At 37.8% G+C, this 25617-nt stretch overlaps 1 protein-coding gene and 1 pseudogene across 1 annotated transcript in view; both read right to left on the reverse strand.

Moving 5' to 3' along the window:
* The window catches only part of TEX11 (testis expressed 11), a 139749-nt gene that overhangs the window by 6749 nt on the left and 107383 nt on the right, over positions 1 to 25617 (reverse strand). Inside the window, exons 24-27 of the mRNA XM_019747905.3 lie at positions 20777 to 20849; positions 5713 to 5862; positions 4149 to 4257; positions 3053 to 3173 (exon numbers count right to left, since the gene is read on the reverse strand). Of these exons, the coding sequence (XP_019603464.3) occupies positions 3053 to 3173; positions 4149 to 4257; positions 5713 to 5862; positions 20777 to 20849 (453 nt within the window). The remainder of the gene's footprint in view (positions 1 to 3052; positions 3174 to 4148; positions 4258 to 5712; positions 5863 to 20776; positions 20850 to 25617) is intronic.
* LOC109455950 (keratin, type I cytoskeletal 18 pseudogene) lies at positions 4 to 1237 on the reverse strand (annotated as a pseudogene).

Below are 25617 nucleotides of genomic sequence, written 5' to 3' on the forward strand. Positions count from 1 at the left end.
CCCCTAAAAGGTGCCATGCTTCTGCTGCCTCAGCACCTCAGACCCCACTTTGCCGTGCACAGTCCTGCGGGTGCTGGGCCTTTGGATGGACTACATGGAGTTGCTGTGCAGGGCGTCACCAAGATCCCAGTCTTCCTCTTTTGCCAGCAGGCTTCCAGCAGGTGGTGACGTCAGCCTCCAGCTTGCCCCTGACATTCAGCAGGGCCGCGCAGTCCTGGGTCTGGAGCAGCTCTGACTCCAGGTACAGCAGGATGCCAACAAGCGGTTCCCTGTGCATGGCACAGCGTGTCCCCACCTCCCTCAGGCTCTGCTCCAAGCTGGCCTTCAGATTGCTCATCGAGTCCAGGGGGATCTCCAAGGACTGGCCTGGACAGGACGTCTCAGCGCCGTGAGTGTCATCTCAGCAGCTCCTATCTCAGCAGTCTGTGAGGTGACCACTGCGGTGCTCTCCTCAACCCACTGGGACCCGCACTTGCCTAGCTCCTCTCGGTTCTTCTGAGCCAGCTCGTCATACTGAGTGTGGATGTCGGCCACGATCGTGCTGAGGTCCTGAGATTTGGGAGCATCCAGCTCCATGGCCAACCCAGCGTTGGCAATCTAGTTTTGCAGACCATTTACTTCCTTCTCATGGTTCTTCTTCATGAAGAGCGGCTCCTCCTTGACAACCTCAATCTCCGTCTCCAGCTGCAGCCGAGTGATATTGGTGTCATCAGTGACCTTTCGGAGCCCACTGATGTCACTCTCCACAGACTGACACACGGCCAGCTCTGTCTCATACTTGACTCTGACGTCATCAGCAGCAAGAAGGACATTGTCAAGCTGCAGAATGATGCAGGCATTGTCCACAGAACTTGCAAAGATCTGAGCTCTCGGGTCCTCGGTGGTCTTGAAGTAACGGCCCCAGTCTCTGACCTGGGGCCCCTTCTTCTCCAGGTGTTCCCAGATTTAGCTCTCCAGGCTCCGATTATCAGCCTCTAGGCCCCTCACCCTCTCAGGCAAGAGGCCAGGCGGTCATTCAGGCATTGCATAGTCTCCTTCTCAGTCTGGATGGCCCCTGGCCATCCTGCAGCCAAGCCCCCAAGCCCCCAGCCACTGGTGGAGTGGGATACAGAGATCCAGGAGCCTGATTCCCTGCGCCTGCATACACGCTGGCTGTGCTGTGCTGCTGCTTGGGCGACTACTCGGAGCCTAGGGGCCGAGAGTTGGTGGAGAAGCTGGAGCGGGTGCTGAAGCTCATGCTGTTCTGGGAGGAAGGCGAGGCCAAGCCTCAGGTTGAGGATGCAGCAGCACACACAGCATTGTTTCAAGTGATCTTAAAACCCCAAATGGAAAACTGAAGTCAAACAGCAAAAGAGGGATATCCATACGCTAAAACAGACAAGAAGCCATTAGACCCTTATCTCACACCACAAACAAAAACGAACTCAAATGGATCACAGACCTATTTGTAAGAGATAAAAGTATAAAAATTTCTACAAGAAAACTCAGGAGAAAAACTTTGTAAGTTTGGGTAGGCAAAGTTTTCTAATCATGACCAAAAACTTGACCCATAAAAGAAAAAAATGATAAATCTGACTTCATCAAAATCCAGAACTTTTGCTTTTTAAATGATGCCATTAAGAAAATGAAAACACAAGCCAAAGACTTGGAGAAAATATTTACAAATTATATATTTGATAAAGGATTTGTATCTGGAATATATAAAGAACTCTTATAACTGAATGAGAACCCAATTTTAAAAATGGAAAAATAATTGAATATACATTTGTCCAAAAGAGACATACAAATGGCCAATAAGCTCATGAAAAAAAATGATCAATACCACTCACCATCAAGAAAATGCGAATCAAAACCACAATGAGCTACGACTGCACACCCACTAGGAGGGCTGGATTAGAAAAAGAGGGACAGTAGCAAGTGTTGGTGAGGACGTGGAGAACGTAGAACCCTCTGATGGGACTGTAAAATGGTGCAGCTGCTTTGGAAAACAGACGGCAGCTCCTCAAAAAGTTACACACAAAGTTACCATATGACCCAGAAATTCATTTACTCAAGAGAACTAAAAACATGCCCACACAAAGACTTATATACACAAATGTTCACAGCATCATTATTCATAATAGCAAAACAGTGGAAACTCAAATGTCCACCAACTAGCGAGTTGATAAACAAAATGTGGTGTATCCATTCAACAGAATATAATACTATTTGATTTATTCAGCAATAGGAAGGATTAAAATGCTGACACATCCTTGTCACTCCAATACATTTTAATAAAAGAAATACTGACACATGCTACAACATGGTTGAACCGCAAAACACTAAATTGAAAGAAGTCAGACAAAAGAGGTCACACATTGTATGACTGCATTCATATGAAGTGTCCAGAGAGAGAAAATCGATAGAGACAGAAAGCAGATCAGTGGTGGCCTGGCCCTGAACCTGAGACTGACCACAAATGGCAAGAGGAAACTGTTTTGAATAATGGAAATATTCTAAAACTGGATTGTGGTGACAGTTGCCTAACTCTATGAATTTACTGCAAATCACTGAATTGTACACACACCATGGGTAAATTTTATGATATGTAAATTACACCCTAATAACACAGGGTGTAATTTACCCGAATTACATGCACCGAACAAAACAAAACACACACATACACAAAAACATCAGAGGGACCAAAATACAGGTCTTCAGTGTTTCTTCTACTCTACTACCTCCTCTGAGAAATGGCGGAAATATCCATGAGCTTTCTCAAAGAGTTAGTATCGTCACGGTGGAAGCAACAATTCTACCAGGTTTTAAAAAGACAAAATAATTCAAAAAGCCCGGTGGTACTGCTATTTTGACATAATTCACAGTATACCTGCATTAAAAATGTTCTACTTTGAACTATTTCCATTTCATAAACTAGGGAAATTTTGTAGTGTCTAGCTACACTGTAATAGGATTTTATTTACCCTAAAACTTATCAGAAAGCAATATTCTATATAACGTCTAAGACACAAAACAGCTCAGATCTTTAAAATTAGTTGAAAGTTTGACTTACGTTTTGGTTGATAAAGCTCAGAGCATCTTCAAAATAGCCCCAAACTTCTTCGAGGGGACAGAGTTCTGCACTTGGGGCCCCATCTGGTACTAAGAGGTTAATCAAGCTGTGCATACATTTGCTGAAATAAAAAAAAGAGAAAACTCATCCCACAAGGAAAGAAACCATTGGCTTCACGGCTAAGATAAGTGAAGTCCAGATCTCATCTCACACTAAGAACCTCAATGTCTGTTCTTCCCTCCAACTTCAGAAGACAAGAGTTTTGAAGCCAGAAATGGGGCTGACCAATCCTTCCTTTTATTATGCCTGTGGTTGTCTTTCACTGGTTTTCTTAGTTTCCTACACTAAGGAGTTGAGGGTGTTTACTACATTCTACGAGCTGGTTCAATCGGCAGGCACTTTAAAGCATCTTGTTACATCCTCAAATGGGCAATGGATCTGGGATTTAAATTGGGAATAACTCCAGGAGAACTGTCTCTCAAATCTCAGAAAAGGGAGATTGCAATACTGTTTTCCAGAAAAAAATCACACATCTATTTTTTCCCCATGTCTAGGGATGGAAAACATAAAATCTCCAATAAATAATATTTTATATTATGTACAGCATTTGTTGGCCTTTAAGGAAAGGTGCTTAGAAATAAAATCTGAGGCAAAATAGCAAAATGTTAACACTTGTTAAATTTGGGTGGTGGATACTTTGTTGTTTGTTCTATTAATCTCTGTACTTTTCTGTATTTTTGGCATTTTTCGTAATGAAACGAAGAAAAAAGGTAGAAGAAAAAAGGTATTTTAGTAGATACATAAACTCACACAAAGAAACAACTTTTCCTCATTTCCTCCTTTGGGAAAACCAGACTCCTTGACACAGCTAATTAATTCTTGGTCCATAATAAATATTATATAATATTACATACTATATAATACATAATATAATATGGAGCTGTGCTGAAGACTTTCCAGTCCAGGAGTTACAGGAGTGCCTCAATCACCTTTTAAGTTGGGCCAGTTGAGTAGGACTAATGACGTGTGAGGCACCGACTACAGCTCTTTCCGCTATCAAACAGCCTGGATACAGTGTTGAATTACAATTACTAACCTGTATTTGAAAACATCAAATGATTCTTTCTTTTTGTGGAGCAGTAACGCCATTTTCAAGGCCTTCAGAGCGATGGAAGGATAGTATGCAGGCGTTTCCATTGCTAATGCTATAGGAAGGGAAGATAAAAGGTTGTGAATCTCATCATAATCTCATGCATCACAGTTTTTATCCCAGGCTACAACTTGCTTTCTCTCAAACAAAAATGACCTCAAGTAGATGAACAAAAACAAACAAACGCAAACAAGGAATTGTATAAAACAATGAATCCATGGTGGCTTTCAGAGATAGCTTCTACTTTCTGGGCAGTAGGATCACTAGGTCGTCCTATCTGTTTCTGTGACCCTGAGCACAGTCATACAGGTGAAGCAATAATCTTATGAAGCAGAGTCAAGGAGGGCACACTGAGAAGGAAACAGAAAGCAGGTCAGTAAAAGGGCGGCCATCAAAACCAGATTTAGACGACAATATACTGTTTTTATCTGATACTAAAAACAGGAAACACTTGAGTGTCCAAGATAACAAGGCCTAAAAATACCAGATGCATTTACCCGGCCTCTAGAATTGGAACTCCTTCCTACAAGGAGCAGTGGTCACCATCACATGCCCATCAAGTATACGCCATCTGCTCCATGTGTCTAGGAATTCTGCCTTGGCAAGACAAAGAAAGGCACAGGTGACTTCTGTGCACTTAGGACTACCTAGGACCTTTATGAAACACACTCAGGCTCCTGAGGAGGGTGACAGATAAAAAGAGAATAAGGCCACTTCTGGCAGGACGTTCCTGTAGAGGCTCTGGCCCCCCAATACTACTTACAATCCAAGCAGAAATTAGAGGGTGGCAACTGTGTTACAAAATCTCCCCAATATTTCTCTGTACACTTTAATAAATCGCTATGGTTGCATCACCTCTGATTACTGAAGCGGTCCATTATCATTTCTAGCAGCTGAGCAAAACTAAGTTGGAGCTCCCCCTACTGTGTAGTTATACAGGGGTGCCAAAAAATGTACACAAGTGGACAGTTTGGTCAACATTGCTCAAGCAGTAGTTCGCCGTCATCAGAAGTGTCTGGACATCGATGGGAACTACTTTGAGCACCTCTTGTAATTGCAGAAGTCAAACGTGACTTGTATTCATCTTCTGTGATCGGTATATATTGAGTATTACAATTTTAATACAGTTTTCCTTTCTTAAAATGTATATGCATTATTTTGGCACCCTCTGCATAATTCAATTGCATGCATAGAATAAAAACTTATCACTACTGATTGTTATTGCCTGTTACAAGCAATGGACTTCGCCAGGGTTTATAAGTACAACGAACAGAAGTGATTATGGTTCATGACCCCAAAGAGCTTATAATCTTATATAAAAAAAAGATAAATGCACAAATGATTGTAATACAAACTAGTTCAATGATGCCATTAGAAAAGGAAAAACCAAGTGCTATCAGGAAACGTGTTTTTTTCCCCACCTGGAGGTAATAGAGGAGAACAGAGAAAAGAAATAGTAGTACAATTTCAATGGGTACTAGCCTTCCAAAAACATCAACATAGTTCTTACATGCGATTGTTTCCAGTGTTTTACTTTCTATGTCAGGCTGTTCCCACACTGGCTCCAGGAAACTGTCCAGTAATGGATCATTCTGTTTGACTTTAACTTCAAACTCATACAGGAGAAGCAACGTCTCACATGGATCATTTGGGAAGTTCCCTAAGAAAGAGGCAAAAATGCAACATTTTCTGTGATTACATTTCATTACTCTCTCCTATTCTAATCTCTCTTCTGGGGACATTTTCCTGTTGAGGAAAATTAATTTGACTTACAATTTGGAGGTCATCTCAACTTCTGTAGATACTTTTTTTACATTTTGAAATCTAGAAACTCACCAATGTTTTCAGCACCCTGTATTGCAATCACTAGCATTGCCTACATTTCCTACAATTATTGCCATGGGGTTCTGAAAGTGCCTGGAAAAGTCCTGCTGCTGCCTATTTCAAGTCCAATGTTTCCCTGTCTAGCTTTGATGACTCAGTTAACCAGAAGATGCAGTGTTGTACAAACTAACTATGGTTTTATTTTAAGCAAAGGGGAGTTTCCAAATTGTTTCATAGCATCAGTCAGCAATATTTCTTGGGTATCACCATGGGCAGTGTCTTGTATCAGGTGACATATACCATACTATATGAGATGGTTTCCATTCACTGTTAGACTGAACTTGTAAAAAAGTGCTGAGGTATAGCATACATACAGTGAACTGAATGAGGTGAATTTGTCTTAAACAGATGATGAATTTTCAGATGTTTAAATCCATGTAACTACTGCCCTGATCATGATATAGAACAATTCCAACACTGTGTTCCTTTCCAGTCAGTACCACCTTAGCAGACTTAACAGCTATTTTGACTTTTGTCACTATTGATTGTTATTGCCTGGCCTTCAACTGCATTGCTAGTACATATATAACCAACTTCTGAATATTGACCTTGTATCCTATAACTTGCTAAAGTCATTTAGTAGTTCCAGTAACTTTTTGTAGATTCTTTGGGATTTTCTATATAGGCAATCATGTCACCTGCATGTAAATAGTTTTATTTGATTTTTCACTCCACAAGCATACCTCGTTTTACTGCGCTTCACTTCAAAAAGTGAAAACTAATTAATGTAATACACCAGGTCAATAAAATAAGAAATAGAAACTACATAATGAGAAAACTACAGACGAATATCTCTGATGAATACAGATGAAAAAATCTTAAACAAAATTCTAACAAATTGAATGCAACAATGCACTAAAAAAATTATTCATCACAACCAAGTGGGGTTCATCCCTGGGGCACAAGGATGGTTCAACATCCACAAATCCATCAATGTGATACATCACATAAACAAAATAAAGGACAAAAATCATATGATTATATCAATTGATGCAGGAAAAGCATTTGACAACATACAACATCCATTTATGATGAAACTACATAACGATCTATCTCAATAGGGTCAGAAAAGCATTTGACAAAATCCAACATCTTTTCATGATAAAAAAACAATTAACAAACTTGGAATAGAAGGGAACTTCCTCATCCTGATAAAGGGCATCTATGAAAAACCCACAGTGCGGTGGCCGGTTAGCACAGTTGGTTAGAGTGCAGTGCTGGTAGCACCAAGGTTGCCAATTCGATCCCTGCATGGGCCACTGTGAGCTGCGCCCTCCTTAAAAAAAGAAAAAGAAAGAAAAAAAAAGAAAAGAAAAACCCACAGCTAACATCATACTTAATGGTGAAATACTGGATTTTTTCCTTTTAAGATCAACAACAAGACAAGGATGCCCACTCTCACCACTGCTATTCAGAACTGTTCTAGAAGTTCTAGCTAAAGAAATTAGTCAAGAAAAAGAAACAAAAGACATCAAGACTGGAAAAGAAGTAGTGAAACTATCTCTATTCACACGCAATGTGATCTTTTAAATAGATCTCTAGGGAGTCCAGTAAAATACCATTAGAAACAATAGACAAGTTTAACAAGATCAGTATACAAAAATCAATTCTATTTCTATACAATAGTAATGAATAAACTGAAAATAAGATTAAGAAAACCCATTTTCAATAGCATCCAAAAGAATAAAATACTTAGGAATAAATTAAACATGTACAAGACTTGTGCATTGAAAGAAATTTTAAAAGATGTAAATAAATGGAAAAATACTCCATATTTATGGATTAGAAGACTTAACGTTGTTAAAATGGCAATATTCCCCAAATAATCTATAGATACATCACAATTCCTCTCAGAATTTCAGCTGTGTTTTAAATTTTTTCAGAAACATTAAGAGTGATCCTAAAATTTACATGGAAATTCATGTGAATTTTAGGGGCCCAGAATAACCAAAACACTCTTGGAAAGGAAGAACAAATTTGGAGGACTCACACTTCCTGGTTTCAAAACTTAATACAAAGCTATAGTAATCAAGACAGTGTGATACTGGCATATGGACAGACATATAGGTCAATGGGATAGAAATGACAATCCAGAAATAAAATCGTGTGCCTATGGTCAACTAATTTTCCCCAAAGAGGTATAGACCATCCAATGGGGAAAGAATAGTTTTTGTTTTTGTTGTTTTAATTATTTAAAAATGGTTCCAGGGCAACTGGACAGCCACATGGAAAAGAATGAAGTTGAACCCTTACCTCACACAACATACAAAAATTAACTCAAAATGGATCAACGACCTAAATGTAACAGCAAAAACTGTAAAACTCTTTAGAAGAAAACCCAGGAATAAATACTCATGACTTTAGATTTGGCAGGTGATTCTTAGATATGATACCAAAAGCACAAGCAACAGAAGAAAAATAAATTGTACTTCATTAAAGTTTTAAAAAATTGTGCTTCAAAGGATGCTATCAAGAAAGGGAAAAGACCACCAACAGAATGGGAGAAAATATTTCCAAGTCATGTACCTGATCAGAAACGTGTATCTAGAATATATAAAGAACTCTTATGACTCAATAATAAAATGACAAATAACCCAGTTAAAAATTGGGCAGAGGGTCTGACCAGACATTTCTCCAAAGAAGATATACAAATGGCTAATAAGCATATGAAAAGATGCTCAACACCATTAGTTGTCAGGAAAAGCAGTCATCAGGATATCAAAACCACAATGAGATATCACTATACACTTACTAGGATGGCTAGAATAAAAAAAATCAGATAATACAAGTATTGACATAGAAGTGGAGAAATCAGAAGCCTCATACACCACTGGTGACAATACAAAATGATGCAGACACTTTGGCAAACAGTCTGGCAGTTATTCAATTGATTAAACATAGAGTTACCAGGGCCAGCCCGGTGGCTCAGGCGGTTAGAGCTCCGTGCTCCTAACTCCGAAGGCTGCCGGTTCGATTCCCACATGGGCCAGTGGGCTCTCAACCACAAGGTTGCCAGTTCAATTCCTCGAGTCCCGCAAGGGATGGTGGGCTCTGCCCCCTGCAACTAAGATTGAACACGGCACCTTGAGCTGAGCTGCCTCCCGGATGGCTCAGTTGTTGGTTGGAGCATGGGCTCTCAACCACAAGGTTGCCAGTTCAATTCCTCGAGTCCCGCAAGGGATGGTGGGCAGCGCCCCCTGCAACTAAAATTGAACACGGCACCTTGAGCTGAGCTGCCGCTGAGCTCCCGGATGGCTCAGTTGGTTGGAGTGCGTCCTCTCAACCACAAGGTTGCCGGTTCGACTCCCGCAAGGGATGGTGGGCTGTGCCCCCTGCAACTAGCAACGGCAACTGGACCTGGAGCTGAGCTGTGCCCTCCACAACTAAGACTGAAAGAACAACAACTTGAAGCTGAACAAAACCCTCCACAACTAAGACTGAAAGAACAACAACTTGAAGCTGAACAAAACCCTCCACAACTAAGATTGAAAGGACAACAATTTGACCATTGTTCCCCAATAAAGTCCTGTTCCCCTTCCCCAATAAAATCTTAAAAAAAAAACAAAAACAAACAAAAAAAAAAACATAGAGTTACCATATGACCTAGGTATATACCCAAGAGAAATGAAAACATGTGACCACACAAAAACTTGTGTACAAATGTTACATCAGCATTATTCATAATAATCAAAAGATGGAAACAACTCGTGTATCTATCAACTGATGAATAAATAAAAATGTGGTCTATCCATACAATGAAATATTATTTGATCATAAAAAGGAAGTACTGATACATGCCACATGTATGAACCTTGAAAACATTATGTTAAGTGAAAGAAGTCACAAAAGTCCACATATTATATGATTCCATTTATATGAAAGTGCAGAATATGCAAATCTACAGAGATACAAAGCAGATTAGTGGTTGCTTAGGGCTCCTGGGAGAAATGGGGGGGATAGGTGATGTGATAGATCAAGGGTGTAGGGGTTTCTTTTTGCGGTGATACAATGTTCTAAAATTTACTGTTGATAGTGGTTACACACACCTGTGAATATACTAAAATCCATTGAATTATACACTTTAATGTGTGAACTGTATGGCATATGAATTATATCTCAATAAAGCTGTTTTTAAAAATGAATTTATACTGTTAACATTCCTCTGTGCCTGACTTCTTTTGCTCGTGATGTCTGATATTCATTTATATTTTTGTATGTGTCAGAAGTGCATTCCTTTTTTTGCTTAGTAGTATTCCATTGTGTGAATATACTGAAATGTATTTAATCCATCCATACATGCTTCTATCGCAGCAATGACCCAGCAACGCCACTCCTAGATATATACTCAGGGGAAATGAGTGTACCTGTTTACCATAATATGCACCAGGATGTTCAAGACAGCTCTGTTCATAAGAACTAAAGATTTGAAACAATCCTAGTGTACATCAACTATACCAAATTCATTTATTTTAGAACTTTTAAAAAAATCAAACAGATACAGAAAATGTGTGTGTGTGTGTGTGTGTGTGTGTGTGTGTGTGTGTATTTTCATATTGAATTCCTGGGATAAACCTTACTTGGTTATATATTGCTGGATGCAATTTCCTAAAATTTTGTTTAAGATTTTTCATCTGTCATTTAAGACATTGACATGCATTTTTCTTTTCCTGAAATGTCCTTGTCAGGTTTTGGCATCAGTCATGCTGTCCTCATAAAATCAATGTTACCATTTTTTCTATTTTCTATAAGAGGTATTTTTACAGGATTGCTATTATTTCTTCCTTTACATTTGGGAAAATTTATACCAGTGAAGCCATTTTCTTTGTGGGGATGTATTTGAGATCAAACTTCTTTAACAGGTATAGGACTATTAAAATAGTCTAAATACGACTATTTAGACCCTCTATGGGCCAACTTTTATAGATATACTTTACAAAGAATTTGTCTGTTTTGTCAACATAGTCAAATTTATTGATATAACGTTATTCACAATGTCCTTATATTGCCATTTTAATGTCTGAAAGGTTTGCAGTGATGCCTACTTTCGAACTGATAGTAGTACTTTGTGTTCCTTCTTTTTATTTCTTGATCCAGCTCACTTGGAGTTTTGCAATTATAGTAATCTTTCTGAAGAATCACCTTTTAGTTTTGTTGATTTTCTCCATTGTATGTCTTTCCTAGTTCATTGTTTTCTGCTCTTATCTTTGTTTGTTCTTCCTTCTACTTTCTCTGGTTTAATTTGCTGTTCTTTCCCTGGATTCAAGCTGGAAACTTGACTGTCAACTCTATCTTTTCTAATATATGCATTTAAAGCTATAAAGTTTCCCTTATTTAAGTTGTATCTCACAAATTTTGATGTCATATTTTCCATTTTTGCTACGTTCGATATATTCCATAGTTTCCGTTTTGATTTCTTTGACTGATGGGTGATTTAGAAGTGTTTTTTAGATTTTCAATAGTGGGGGTTTTCTAATCATCATTCTGTTGTTGACTCCTACTTTAATTCTACTATGTTCAGAGAATATACTTTACATGATTTTAACCCTTTGAAATTTGTTGAGACTTGCTTTTTAGCTCAGCACATGATCTACTTTGGTAAATGTCACAAGTGAACCTGAAAAGATTGTGTGCTCCATAGGTGAAAGGTATAGTGTTCTATATATGTTATCAACTAGGGGTGAAGTGAAGTTTAAGGTTTGGGAAACCTTCTAGAAATCAATAATGAATGTTTGTAGATGAACTATAGTACACACCTAACTCTGATCAGGAGTTACTGTGCTAAGATAATTGTACAGAAAAATTTCCAGATTCACATCTGTACTTTTACAAAAGAAAAATCACAATGTACAAAAGCAAATATGTTAGCAACAGGAACACATGACTGACACTTGGTCAGGCACTTGGGAGAAGGAATAGTATGTCTCACCATAATGAACCTGCCTCCTGAACCTGTGACCCTGACTCAATTTCTTCAGTGACTCTATAGACCTGGAATCGAAGTCCTTCCTCACCGCCATTAGGGCTTCACTTTGTATTATAGGGTCAGCTTATGTTGCCTACGAGCATAACTGGAATGGAGTGCTACCCAAAACGAAGATTTTTAGGAGCAATTTCTATCAGAGATACTTGGGTATCTTTAGATAATTGTTTAATTTCCTTTGGGGAAAAACGTCCTAAATTCACGTTCTTCTATTTCTGTGGCCTAAGTCCCGGCCCAAAATGTACACCAGAAAGTCCACTCAAGTTTTGTCATTCTGTTTAATGTGCCTTAGGATCAGCTCCAATTGCCCTTTTCCTTGGGTAATCTAAAAACTGTCATCTCTGAAAATTTCTAATCCATTGAGAACTAATCTCTGAGCCAAAAGTAATTCATGACTGGTTGGTAGTTATTAAGCCAATGGAGGAGCCCAGCAAAAATTGTCTGCTGAAGGAATAGTCATTTAATTATAGTTTTGGTGTTTACAACTGAACAGGTAAACATGATTTCTAATTCCAAAAATGGTATCTTTTATCAACTGCATCTGGATAAATTAGAATGACCATTCCATTTCTGGGCTGAGGAGACCATAATATATAAGTATGTAATATATAAAAATGTAGGCAATGCTCGACCTAGCCAGCTAAACTGATTTTCTGCTGGTAGAAGACCCATGTTGGGTTATGTTCTAAAGTGCTTAGGTTCGCCCTGTTTGCCATAATCACTAAGACTTCTGACGATGACACTAGGTGAACACTTTAGAGCCAGGTCAAAATTGTAGAACTGGAGGTAAGTGAAATTCTTCCTTGCAATGACTTATAAAAACAACCAAAGGCTTTTCTCCATCTTCATGTTTTTGAGATAAAAAATTTACTATATTACAAAATAAATAGCTTAAAGAAATCTAATCACTAAGATTACTTCTAGCTTTAACTTTTGATGACTCTTCATATACAGAGTATGACTCCTAGGAATAAGTGGTGATGTGTGTTGTAAAGAAAAAAATACAGATTATGAGGGCAGATAGTGATGAGAGTTGCTATTTTAGAAAGGGTGTGCTTAGACAAGACCTCCCGGAGTGGTGTGACATTTGCGCAGAGGATGTAGGGGAGCAAGCCACAAGAATATCCAGGAGAAGAATGTTCTGGACAAAAGGAATGGCAAATACAAAGGCCCAGAGGCAGGGACATACTAGTTATCATTGAGATATAGTAGGGCTAGAGTATAGTGAGCTGAGAGGCACAGTGATGGGAGATGAGGTCAGAGAGGTAACCAAGGGTCAGATAGGTAACCAAGGGTCAGATAACCTATGGCCTTGTCGATCAGGGTAAGGACTTTGGATTTCATTTTAAGTCTAAGTAAATGAAAAGCACAAGAGGACTGACATGACCTGACTTATAATACTCCGGCTGCTGTGTGGCTATTGCATTTATAGGGCAGCAAGACGGAAAGCAGAGAGGGTAGAAGGGAAGCTAGTACTGGCCTGACTTATTGTTGGGAAGGGACACACCACAAATCACACTACTTCCAGCCTCACCTCCCACAGATAACACTTGAATAACAAATAATTCCAGAACTAATAATGGTCTCATACTCCTGGCTTTTGTTTATTCACTTCCCACAGCTTTCCCTACTCACTCTGCAAGAGTAAGCTCAAATACTACCTTTTAGAATGGATCGTTTCTTCCTCAGTGGTCCCACATACTTTGTTTTCCTATTAGTGAAGTTATTTTGTTTTGCTTTGTATACATGTAATAGATTATGTTTCTGACTCCCTTTCTCCCCTGTAAATATCTTAAGGACAGAGACAGAAACACATTTCCTTATGTTTCCACAATACCTAGTAGCCCCTAAGAGTTTAATAAGGACTTTGTAGAATGGATGTGGTAAGCTGCTTTCCTTAGGTCACTAACATAATGGCATATCAGGATTAATTATTTTGTAAAAGCCAATTTCCATAGCAGTAAGATTTCAGTCACTGTTTATACAGTTCTTAATTAACTTTGATTTGGAATCGATTTTTAAAAGGTTGGCATTTTCCAATTTTTCCCCAGGAGCTTATGATTCACCAGCTTTGCACTTTCCCTTAATTTGTCTATTTACCGTTGGTAGCTTAATGATTTATTTACATTACTCACATGCTGGGCTTATAATTTTAGGCATTATTTTATTGGAAACACTCAAGCTTAAAAAATATAAACCTTTAAAAAGTCTGATTCATTTTTTCTAAATGTATTTTTGTTTTAATTATTAAAATACTACATGTTCATTGAAAAATTCAAACAATGCAAAAGTAAAATAAAAAGTATAAGTTTCCCAAACTCACGAATTCTTGTTCTAAGAGGTAGAAAATGTTGAGTTTGGTGTGTATCCTTCCCAGACATTATATATGACATGGGCATTCAGATATATGTGTGTATATATGTATATATATATGGATGTGCTAGGTACTGGGTGTGCACAGGTAAGCAAAAGCAGACATAGTATCTGTCCTCATGGAGCTTACAGTCTAGTGCATATGCATACAAATACATACACATATGTTTTCAAAATAAAAGTGGAATGAGAAAAGGCCACAAAAAGCACAATATTCCAAGTAAGGAGCACACCCCAAGGTGTAAATCCTTTATCAACATGAACAGAGTTCATAGGCCGGTGGAAGGACTGGGTCTGGATTTGGTTTGGTTCTGAGAAGCACAGGAGAAAGGGCTGAAGAGTGAGCAGCTAGCTAGTCAGTGAAGCAGTGGGGAAGAAAGAACCTTTGTGCTATGAGAAGTCTTATGGGTACCCATCTCCCCTGGTTGGGAAAATGTAGAGATTCTAAGAAATCACATGCACAGCAACCCTTGATCATAAGTACTGTTATAAACTTCTGTTAACCTGGATCATGGCCCTTGCCTCCTCTCCACATGAACCTGCTGCAAATAGCTGGTCTAAGGAAAAAGTACCACAATTAAAGATAAGTTATCACAACTCAGTAGCAAAAAAACTAATAACCCAATTTAAAAATGGACTAAAGACTTAATAGACATTTCTCCACGAAAGACATCCAAATGGACAACAGGTATATGAAAAGGTGCTCAACATGACTAATTATCAGGGAAATGCAAATCAAAACCATGGTGCAATAGCACTTCATACCTGCTAGGATGACTATTATAAAAAAAATTTTAAAAGAGACAACAAGTGTTGGCGAGGATGTGGAGAAAGGGGAACCCACATACACTGCAGGGGGATTGCAAACTGGTGCAGTCACTATGGAAAACAGTATGGAGGTTCCTCAAAAGAATTAAACATAGAACTACCTTGTGACCCAGCAATTCCACTTCTGGTATTTAGCCAAAAGAACTGAAACCAGGATCTCAAAGAGATATCAGCCCTCCTAAGGTTCACAATAGCTGAGACAGGAAAACAACCTAAGTGTTCACTGAGGGATGAATGGATAAAGAAAATGTGGTTTAGACATATAATAGAATACTATTCGGCCTTAGAAAAAGAAGAAAAGTTCTGTAAAATGTGACAACATAGATGGACCTTGAGGACATTTTGCTAAGTGAAATAAGACAGTCATAGAAGGACAAATACTTCATGATTCCACTTACAAGAAAAATCTAAAATTTGATCTATCACATTCATAGAATCAAAGAATGGAATGGTGGTTGCCAGGAGCTGGGGGGAGGGGAAATGGAGAGTTGCTAATCAGTGGGCATAAAGCAACAGTTAAACAAGATGAATAAATCCTAAGAGATCTGTTTTACAACACTGTACCTATAGTAAACAATACTATATTGCACACTTAAAACTGTTAAGAGCGTAGCTCTCATGATAATTGTTCTTATCACAACAAAATAAAATTTTAAAAAGATAAGTTATCAAAAAAGCCCAATATAAGATACTACATGAAAATGGGATGAGAGGAACAGGAAGAAAGAAGGGTAGGTGGAGAATTCTCACCAGAGAAATGTTGCCATGAAGCAAACGAAAATTGTGACATGTCACTATGAATTTTAAAATACTAACCATCCCTATAAAGTAAGAATATGAAGCAGGTATTCAAGAACTCAGGGAAGAGCTGGTACACAAAAGAAAATGAAATATGAGCCATTTTAAAGATAAAGAAGAAAATGGGAAGAAAAAAATAAAACCATCACAGAAATAAAGGTAAAACTGGATGCAGCAAAAAGAGACACCACTTGATAAATAGTAAGGGGTATAGAAAACAAGAAATAGGCAAGCAAAATGAAACAGAAATTGAAATTGGTTCTAACATTTTCATGTTAAATAAAATCTGACCCTTGTTCATTTTATATCTGTATGAGAGTCATGGTTATAGCTTTAAAAAATTATCGACCAAAATGCCCAATGAACACCTTTCCTGTTGACAGAAACAACAGGAAAGTTGTGTTGCTGCAGAAGTGCAACACATGGAATGCTTAAACTCATCTTTTCTTGGCTCCTAGATTGAACTGCCAATAGAACTTTGATGGATCACTTTTTTTCTTTTCTATTGACTTTATGTTTTGTTTTTGGTTCTGGTTTGTATATACTCAGTAAGTTATTCCCTCTTGGTAGCAGCAATGACTGGGAATGTGGTTTTATGGTCTGACCATTTGGCCATTTCTCTAAATGGATTAATGGATTATCTAGCCTTTGGGTAAGAAACAATAGACAACTTAATTTGTTAAGCTTTTTTGTTGTTCTATTTGACCATTTTAAGCGCAAATTATTTCATGCCTGCTGGACTGGTGAGTTTTGTGTTTACTCTTGACATGTAGCTGAAGTTGCAGATCTGAACCTATAAAATCTCTGTATGTCTGTGTCTACGTGACAATAATTGAGAAGGCCTTCACCTTACATTGTGTGAGTGTGAATTATTTTCCTATCTCTGGAGGATATTCATAAATTATATTATAAAATCTCCTACATTAAAGGAGCTCTGTTCTACTTGGTTTACAGACATTAATAAGCACCTACATACAAATATTCTTAAAATTTCCACGAAAAGAAACTTAACTTCAAACTAAAGGTTATTCTTACAAAACACTTCTAACTCAGAAACATTTTTAGAATCCAAAGTTAAGGTAGATCTTTGGCAAGTGAGATTATCTTAATAATTTTGGTTTAAATGAAAGACGTATCTTTTTTTGGTGATTTATTTGTGTCAAGTATAAAATAAGCATACATTTTATTTTACTTGGGTCTTTTTTTCCTAAATTTATACAGGTTTACTGATTAAATAATGTTATATATTACTCATATATAACATTATGAAAAATGCAAATTGTGTTCAACTAAAATTAAATCATTATTCTAAAACTTTTTATTTCAGCAGTAACTGTTTTGTAGTATGTTAGGTTTAATTTAAGTTGATTTCCAAGATATTGAGTTAATTTAAAATTTTGGACTGATACTGAGTTAATTAGTGAATAATCACTGATACTAACATACCTTTCAAGTAAAATAGAATACTTAAACATTTATTACTAAGCATAGCTTTAAGTTTATATACTTATTGCTTCTTATTTTTATATGCTATAGGGAGACAATATCTTTGAGGCATGTTAATGAGTGTTCATTTTTCTCTTTAAAAGGGATGGGTGTGGCCATAGAAAGCTGTGTTATTTGTGTTCATGTTCTCTCCTAGTCTGCTATAAATGCTTATGGGTGAGCTATAGTTCTCAATTACACCCAAGTTTTCTCTTTGAAATAGAAATTACTTTGGTTAAAAGTTACAATTAAAACAGAGACCAAAAGGATGGTTACCAGAAAGGAGGAGGTGGGTGGATGGGTGAAAAGGGAAAGGGGAATATAGTCAATTATATCATGGTAAGCTTGCACGGTGACAGATGTTAACTAGAGTTAGTGGGGTAATCACATTGTAAGGTATGAAAATGTCAAATCACTATATTGTACACCTGAAACTAATAGAACCAATATAAGACTGCATATCAACTATATTTAAACACAAATAAATTTAAAAAAACAAGTGGTCGAGATTGTATTATGAGAAATAGTGACAAATGGATATGTGATTTTGTTTTTAAAGGAAAATGTAGTTTATTCTTAAATCAGTGGTTCTCAAACTTTGTTTTTAGGATGCCTTTGCACTCTGAAAAAATAATCAAGGACTTCCAAAGAGATTTTTCATAGGTATGGTGTAACTATTGACATTTACCATATTAGAAATTAAAACAGAAAATTTAAATATATTTACTGATTGAATTAATTTAAGATGAACCCACTGCATAACATCAATTAAAAAACATTTAAAAAATTAAGGAGATTGTTTCACATTTTTGAAAAGCTCCCTAATGCCTGACTTACTGGAAATAGCCAGATTCTCATATCTGCTTCTGTATTCAATATATTATAGCACCACACATCACGTAGCCACTAGAAAACTACGTATTTTAGTGTTATTATGAAAATAGTTTTGACCTGACAGATCCCCTAAAAGGTTGTCAGTTTGTTCCGGAATATAAAAGAGCATATTGAAGGACAAACTTGGAAGATAAATTTTACTTGCCTTGGTTTAAACCTGAGTCTGATGTAAAGCTCTGTAATGTATTATAATGTAGCAATGTTATCTTGAATTTGATGGGCTTGCTTCTTTACTGATTAATGCCTTTACTTACAATATGAGTATAATGACATGTATCCACCATTATAGTCTCATTGCCCTAAAAATTTTGTTCTATCTATTCATCCCTCCCTCCCCAAATAACCCATGGCAAGTGGCGATCCTTTTATTGTCTCCATAGTTCTGTCTTTACTTGAATGTCATATAGTTGGAATCATATGGTATGCAGCCTTTTCAGATTGGCTTTTTTCACTTAGTAATATGCATTTAAGTTTCCTCCCTGTCTTTTCATGCTTTAATAACTCATTTCTTCTGAGTTCTGAATTACATTTCATTTTTTGGACATACCACAGTTTATATATTCATTCATCTACTAAAGACCTCTTGTTGCTTCCAAGTTTTAGCAATTTGCATAAGGCTGCTGTAAACATCCGTGTGCAGGTCTTGAATGGACATGAGTTGGCATTTCATTTGGGTAAATACCAAAAAGCACGGTTGCTGGATTGTATGGTAAGATTGTTTTTAATTTAGCAAGAAATTGATAAACTGTCTTCCAAAGCGGCTGTCACACTTTACATTCCTGCCATTAATGAATGATAGTTCCTGCTGCTTCACATACTCGCCAGCATTTGGTGATGTCGTGTTTTAGATTTTTGCCATACTAATAAGTGTGTGGTCATTTCTCATTGCTGTTTTAATTTGCCATTCCCTAATGACAAATGGATAAATGGATGACAGAGACACATATCTAAATATATAGAAGAAATGGATTTTTCAGTAGACAGCTAGCATTCTCACATACTTTTAAAATAAAAGTCATTGAAGTTTTATGAATTTCACTCTAAGTACTTACTACTTTAGCACTTCAGATTCAGTTATGAGGAATTTTCATTATTATTTTCTAGATAGTCTGTAATTTCCCATTTTTAAAATGTCCAAGTGGCAAAGGGTTTTGTTTCTTGATTCCATTATTAATTTCTACTGTTATTGCACTGTGATCAGATAATGTCATGTTTTATTTATATGTCTTGGAATTTATTCAGGTTATTCTTATGATCAATTTTGTAAATGTGCAAAGGTCACATGAAAAGAAGATGAGTTTTCTATATTCAGGCTATAGAGTATATTTCTATTAAATCTTCTATACTAAGTATATTATTTAGGTATTCTCTAGCCTTTCTTTTTGTTGTTTTTATTCTTTAAATCCTAATCAAAGATTAAGAGAGGTGAATTAAATTTTACGTGTTTATGTTCTTCCTTATAATTTCTATAGTTTGATACTGAAAATCTATCAAAGATATCACACAAACAGAAAATGACAGACCAATAATTTAGAATTATGAGGAAACCAAATTCATCAATATTTTAAAAATAATAACACACTGACCAAATAAGGTTCATTCCAGAAATGCAAAGATGACTGAATTTTAGGACAACTATTATAATTCAACATATTAATACTTCAAAAGAGAAAAACCATGATTATCTCTATAGAACCTGAAAAGGCATATACTTCAATTTGATATCTGTTGATTTTTAAAAATTCTAACTCAGACAGGAATAGACACAATATTTAAAAAGTTTACTTTATGAGTTGTGAATGTCTAATCACTATGTTGTTTTGTATACCTGAAATTAAAAAAAAATAAACAAAACAGAAACAAACTCATTTAAAAAAGTCTATCTAAACCGAAAAGCCAGTACTATCCTTAATGAGGAAACAGCAGCAAGATACTACGTAATTTTGAAAAATTTACTACTTTGAGTATTTCATAACAAAATGTTAGCAGTATCTGATATCAAGTATGTGGTTTGGAAAACTACGGCAGCCTACACTCAGTGTTAAAGGCTGATTAAATTAGACATTAAAATCTACTGGCATAAGAGCAATAACATCATATGGAACAATAATGATCCTAATTTTATAATCAATACTATACTTCCATAGAAAGCAAGGTAAAAAATATTGTTACTCCAAGCAGTGTGTCACGGAGTCAAAATACAGACATCCAGTGGGGAAAAATTAGGTCTCAGAATTATTTAACTAGTTATCAAATAACCCAAATTTGTGGGTTATTCAGATTTCAAACACCATTCATAACTGCATTACCAAACTCCCAGTTCCCACTATACCTGTTTCTTTCAGGAGATTCCAGATTTCTCTGCATTTATGGATCTGCTCAAGTGCACGATTCAGTAACAAGGTCTATTGGGCAATAATGTAACAAAAAATTAGTTTCAAGCAAACAAAACTTTAAACAAATTAAAATAATTTTGATATCATTTTCATTAAAACAGTTAAAAATAAAGTGATAGAAAAATTATAGTTTGAACATTTTGGAATTTATATAGAAATATTAGCCTGTATTCGTACTTTTCCTTAATGTACTGAGAAAATAAAGATTAAACATAAAATCTGAGTATTAATTTCTTTCATAATCTAGGTCAGAAGAGAAGCGCTTCCAGAATGGTGGTATGAGAAACCACGAACCCTCTCCCCATTAAACAACCGTAACTGAAAATTATGGTGAAAATTATAAAACACAATCATGTAAAGTCTCAGGAAATTGCCCTAAGGGTAGGGCATATAGCAAATCTATTCCAAGAAATATACTAAGTCTCAGAACAGTGAGCATCTGTGGCAGTTGAGCCTCAATCTGCTTACCAACCCCCTGCTCAGTGTGATGGAAGCGCTACTTTAGGTGAGTGTGGCCAAGAAGATGGGGCTTCCTTTAGCGTCAGCTTCCAGGCTGCCAGCACTTGTCATCTCCCCTAAACCAGTTCTGTACTGCAGACGCTCTATTATAAACAAGCGTAACTGGGAGGCCTGGAGCTCTCTTCCTCTACCCCGTCCCCACTCCATCCCAGGCACGGCAAACTGGGAATATTAAGTCTCAATTGCCCTCACCTTAGCTTGCTTAGAGGACTGGGTTTCCATGCTGGGTGAGGTAAGCCAAGAATGCCAGGGACTACGAATCCTGCCCAGCCCCCCATTCATAGAGCTGGACTGTCACTCTGATAGAAATGGGCCACTGTCCCTGCCTCCAGCAATAAAACAAGGGGTACAGAGTTTCTGCTCAGGAGGAGAGGCCATTAGAAGAGTGAGCATTGTAGATCTCCCAAAAAGGACACTGACTTTAATTGGAACAGAGCATGGCAAAGTTCACATCTAAGGGCACATGGAGATTTTAGTGTTGAGTAATTAAGAGGACGCTGGTAGCTCAATGACATCAACAAGCAAAAGAGTAGACCAGCTAGAAGTTTACAGAGAGAAACTTCTACCAGGGGAAGAGAAAGCTAAGAAGATCCCTTCCCCTTCAAAGGGGCTTTACTTTAATTGGATTAGACTGTGGAGCAATTTATGTCAAAGAGCATTTTCAATCTCTCTCTCTCTCTCTCTCTCTCTCTCTCTCTCTCTCTCTCTCTCCTATTAGACTGTGGAGCAATTTATGTCAAAGAGCATTTTCAATCTCTCTCTCTCTCTCTCTCTCTCTCTCTCTCTCTCTCTCTCTCTCTCTCTCTCTCTCTCTGTCTCCAGAAGCTTAACAGGGAGATCAGGGAAAGTCAGTCAAAAATAATACTGTTAAAAACCACTTTATCCCTTTGGAGAACAGAGGTCAGGGTGACTGACCATACAGGCAAAGACTGTGACCTCTGAGGAGTGATGTAAGGAGCAGTACTGCTGGGGAAAATAGACTTCACTGAACTAGCCCAGCCAGGTCACTCAACAAGTCAACAAGCAAATACTAACAACAACAAGCCCCCAAGGGGGAATTAGTATTCAAAGATGCTCCAATATATGATCTAAAATGTCCAGTTATCAGCAAGAAAAATGAAGAGATATGCAAAGAAACAGGAGCATCTGACCCATATGCAGGAAAAAGCATAGGCAACAGGAACGGACTTTGAAGGGGTCCAGATACTGAACTTAGCATCCAGATTTCAAAGCAGCTCTTTTAAATATGTTCAAACAACTAAAGGAAACCAAAGAAAGCTCTGATGACACTGTCTCAGCAAATATAGACTCTCAATAAAGAAGGTAGTGCGATGACACATTCAAGTGATGAAAGAAAATAACTAAGAATCTAACATCCACGAAAACAATCTTTCAGAACTGAAAGCAAAATAAAGAAATTCCCAGATAAAAGCTGAGAGAATCTGTTGCTACCAGAACCATTTGAAAAAACTGCTAAGAGAAGTTCTTCAGGCTGAAAGCAAGTAACACCAGGTAGCAATTTGAATCCAAATGAAAAAAACAAAGTCCACCGGTAAACGTAATTGTGTAACTATAAAAGACAGTAACATTTATTCTCTTAACTTTTAAAAAGCAATGGTATACACTCCAATAAATTTAATAAAAAATTTAAAAAGCAACTGTATAAAACTATATATATATATACACACACACATATATACATATATATGGATGTGTCTATATGTGTGTATATATATATATATATATATATATATATATATATATAAAATAGATATCCACAGACCATTACACCAGCCCAAGAAGAATACAGTCTTCTAAAGCACATATGGCACTTTCTCTCGGATAGACCATATGTTAACTAGGCCACAACATAAATTTCAAATAAATTGAAAATATCTTGAAGTTACCCAAAGTACGTACTCTGACCACAGTGGAAAAAGATTAGAAATCAGTAAGAGAATAAAATCTGGGAAATTCACAAACATGTGGATATTAAACAACATTCTTAAATAAACAACAGGTCACAAAAGAAATCACAACGAAAATCAGAAAGCACTTTTGAGATGAATAAAAACACAATGTACGCAAACTTAGGGATGCTGCTTAAGCAGTGTTAGGGTCCGAATGTGTCCCACCAAAATTCCTGTTAAAATCCTAACCCCAAAGGTGAAGGTATTAGCAGGTGGGGCCTTGGGGAAGTGCTCAAGTCACGAGGGTAGAGCCCTCATGAATGGGATTCGTGCCTTTTATAAGAGCTCCCTAGCTCTTTCCACCATGTGAAGACATAGCAAGAAGGTGCTGGCAATGAACCAGGAAGAGGGCCCTCACCAAAGAAGGCACAACCACTGATCGCTGGCACCTTCATCATGGACTTCCAGCCTCCAGAACCGTGAGAAATCAATTTCTGTTGCTTCTAAGCCACCCAGACTGTGGTGTTTTGTTACAGCAGCCCAAACAGACTAAGACAGAAAATTGGTACTGGGTGGGGGGGCGCTGCTGTAACAAATACCTAAACATATAGAAGCAGATTTGGAACTGGGTAATGGGTGGAGCCTGGAAGTGTCTGGAGGTGCATGCTAGAAAATGTCTAACACTCAAATATATGGTGATGGAAGGAGAACTGACTCTGGGTGGTGAACACACAATGGGATTTATAGGTGATGTAATACAGAATTGTACACCTGAAATCTATGTAATTTTACTAACAATTGTCATCCCAATAAATTTAAAAAATAAATTAAAGGAAAAAAAAGAAACTGTCTAACACTGCTGTGAATGGACTAGTAAGGGCAATTCGGGTGCAGGCCAAGAAAGAGAGCTGTAGAGAAAGCCTCACTCAATCTTAGACAATACCGAAGTGGTTGTAAACAGAATGTTGCTGGAAATATGGACAGTACAGGTCATTGTGACATGGTCTCAGATGGAAATGAGGAACACTGGAAACTGAAAGGCCATTTTTTTTGTTATGAAGTGGCAAAGAGCTTGACTGAACTGTGTTTGTGTCCTAGTGTTTTATAGAATGTAGCACTTATGAGCAATGGAATTGGATATTTGGCTAAAGAAATTTCTAAGCAGTGTTGAAGAATCAATTTGGTTCCTCTTGAACGCTTATAGTAAAATGTGAGAAGAGATTAACGCTTTAAAGGTAGAATTGTTAATCACCAAGGAAGCAGAATATTAAAATTGGGAAAATTCTCAGTGTATCAATACAGAAGGAAAGAAGAAAGCTTGTTAGGGAGAGAACAGCAAGGGTATGGCTGAGTTTGATAAGAAGATTGCTGTGGATCCAACACCTTAACAGAAGCTAGGAGTTATTAACCAAGATGATGTGGACATTGGTCAGCCATCTAAACAGAAGCCAGGGCCTTACTGGCCAGGGCAATAAGAATAACTCTGAAGGCCGTTCAGAGATCTTTGGGGCCAGCCCTCCCATCACAGGCCCAGTGTGCAAGGGCTAGAGGGGCAGAACCATTTCAAAGGAGGGCCCACTGCTGCCCAGCACCATCTCACCTCCTGGGCGCTGCCCCTCAAATTCCATGCCATGCTCCTCAGCTGCCCCAAGTGTAGCCCACACTGCTGTGGCTCCTTCTCCAGAAGGCACAGGTTGCAAACCTCTGAAAGGCATCAGCTTGGTGCCTTCTCCTTGGTTTGCAGAGTGCAAGAGCCGGCGCTGTGGCTGCCTCCACCTATATTTCAAAGGATGCCCCCTGTGGGGGTGGGGCCATGGCAGAAAGCTCCTACTAGGGCAGTGCTGGTGGAAACTTGCACCGGTGACTAGGAGAGTTACGGTGTGGGATTCCAGCCTGAACCCTAACCGGTGAGAACTGCAGTGTGGGCTGCATCTGGCAGAGCCCCCTAGAGGCTTGTGGGCTCAACCGCAGTGCCAGTGGACCCTGAATGTACGGTAGGGCACCAAGCCAAGGAGGATAGTTCTCAAGCCTTGGGATTTAATGTTGTTTGCCCCATTCGGATTTAGACTTACCTCGGACCTGTTACTCCTTTCCCCCTATATCTCCCTTTTGGAATGGGGATGTCTATGCTATATCTGTCCCGCCATTGTTTTTGTGGAAGCATATAACCTGTTTGGTTTCACAGGTTCACAGCTGGAGAGCAATTTGCCCGAGGAAGAATTTTACCTTGTGTCTTACCCACATCTGCTTTAGATGATATTAGATAACACTTTGGATTCAGACTTTTGAGTCAATGCTGGAATGAATGAAAACTTTGGGGATATTGGAATGGAATGAATGTATTTTGT

Source organism: Rhinolophus sinicus, chromosome 18 (assembly GCF_057876585.1).
Source record: "Rhinolophus sinicus isolate RSI-liver-muscle chromosome 18, RSI-T2T, whole genome shotgun sequence".
NCBI classification, from domain to species: Eukaryota; Metazoa; Chordata; class Mammalia; order Chiroptera; family Rhinolophidae; genus Rhinolophus; species Rhinolophus sinicus.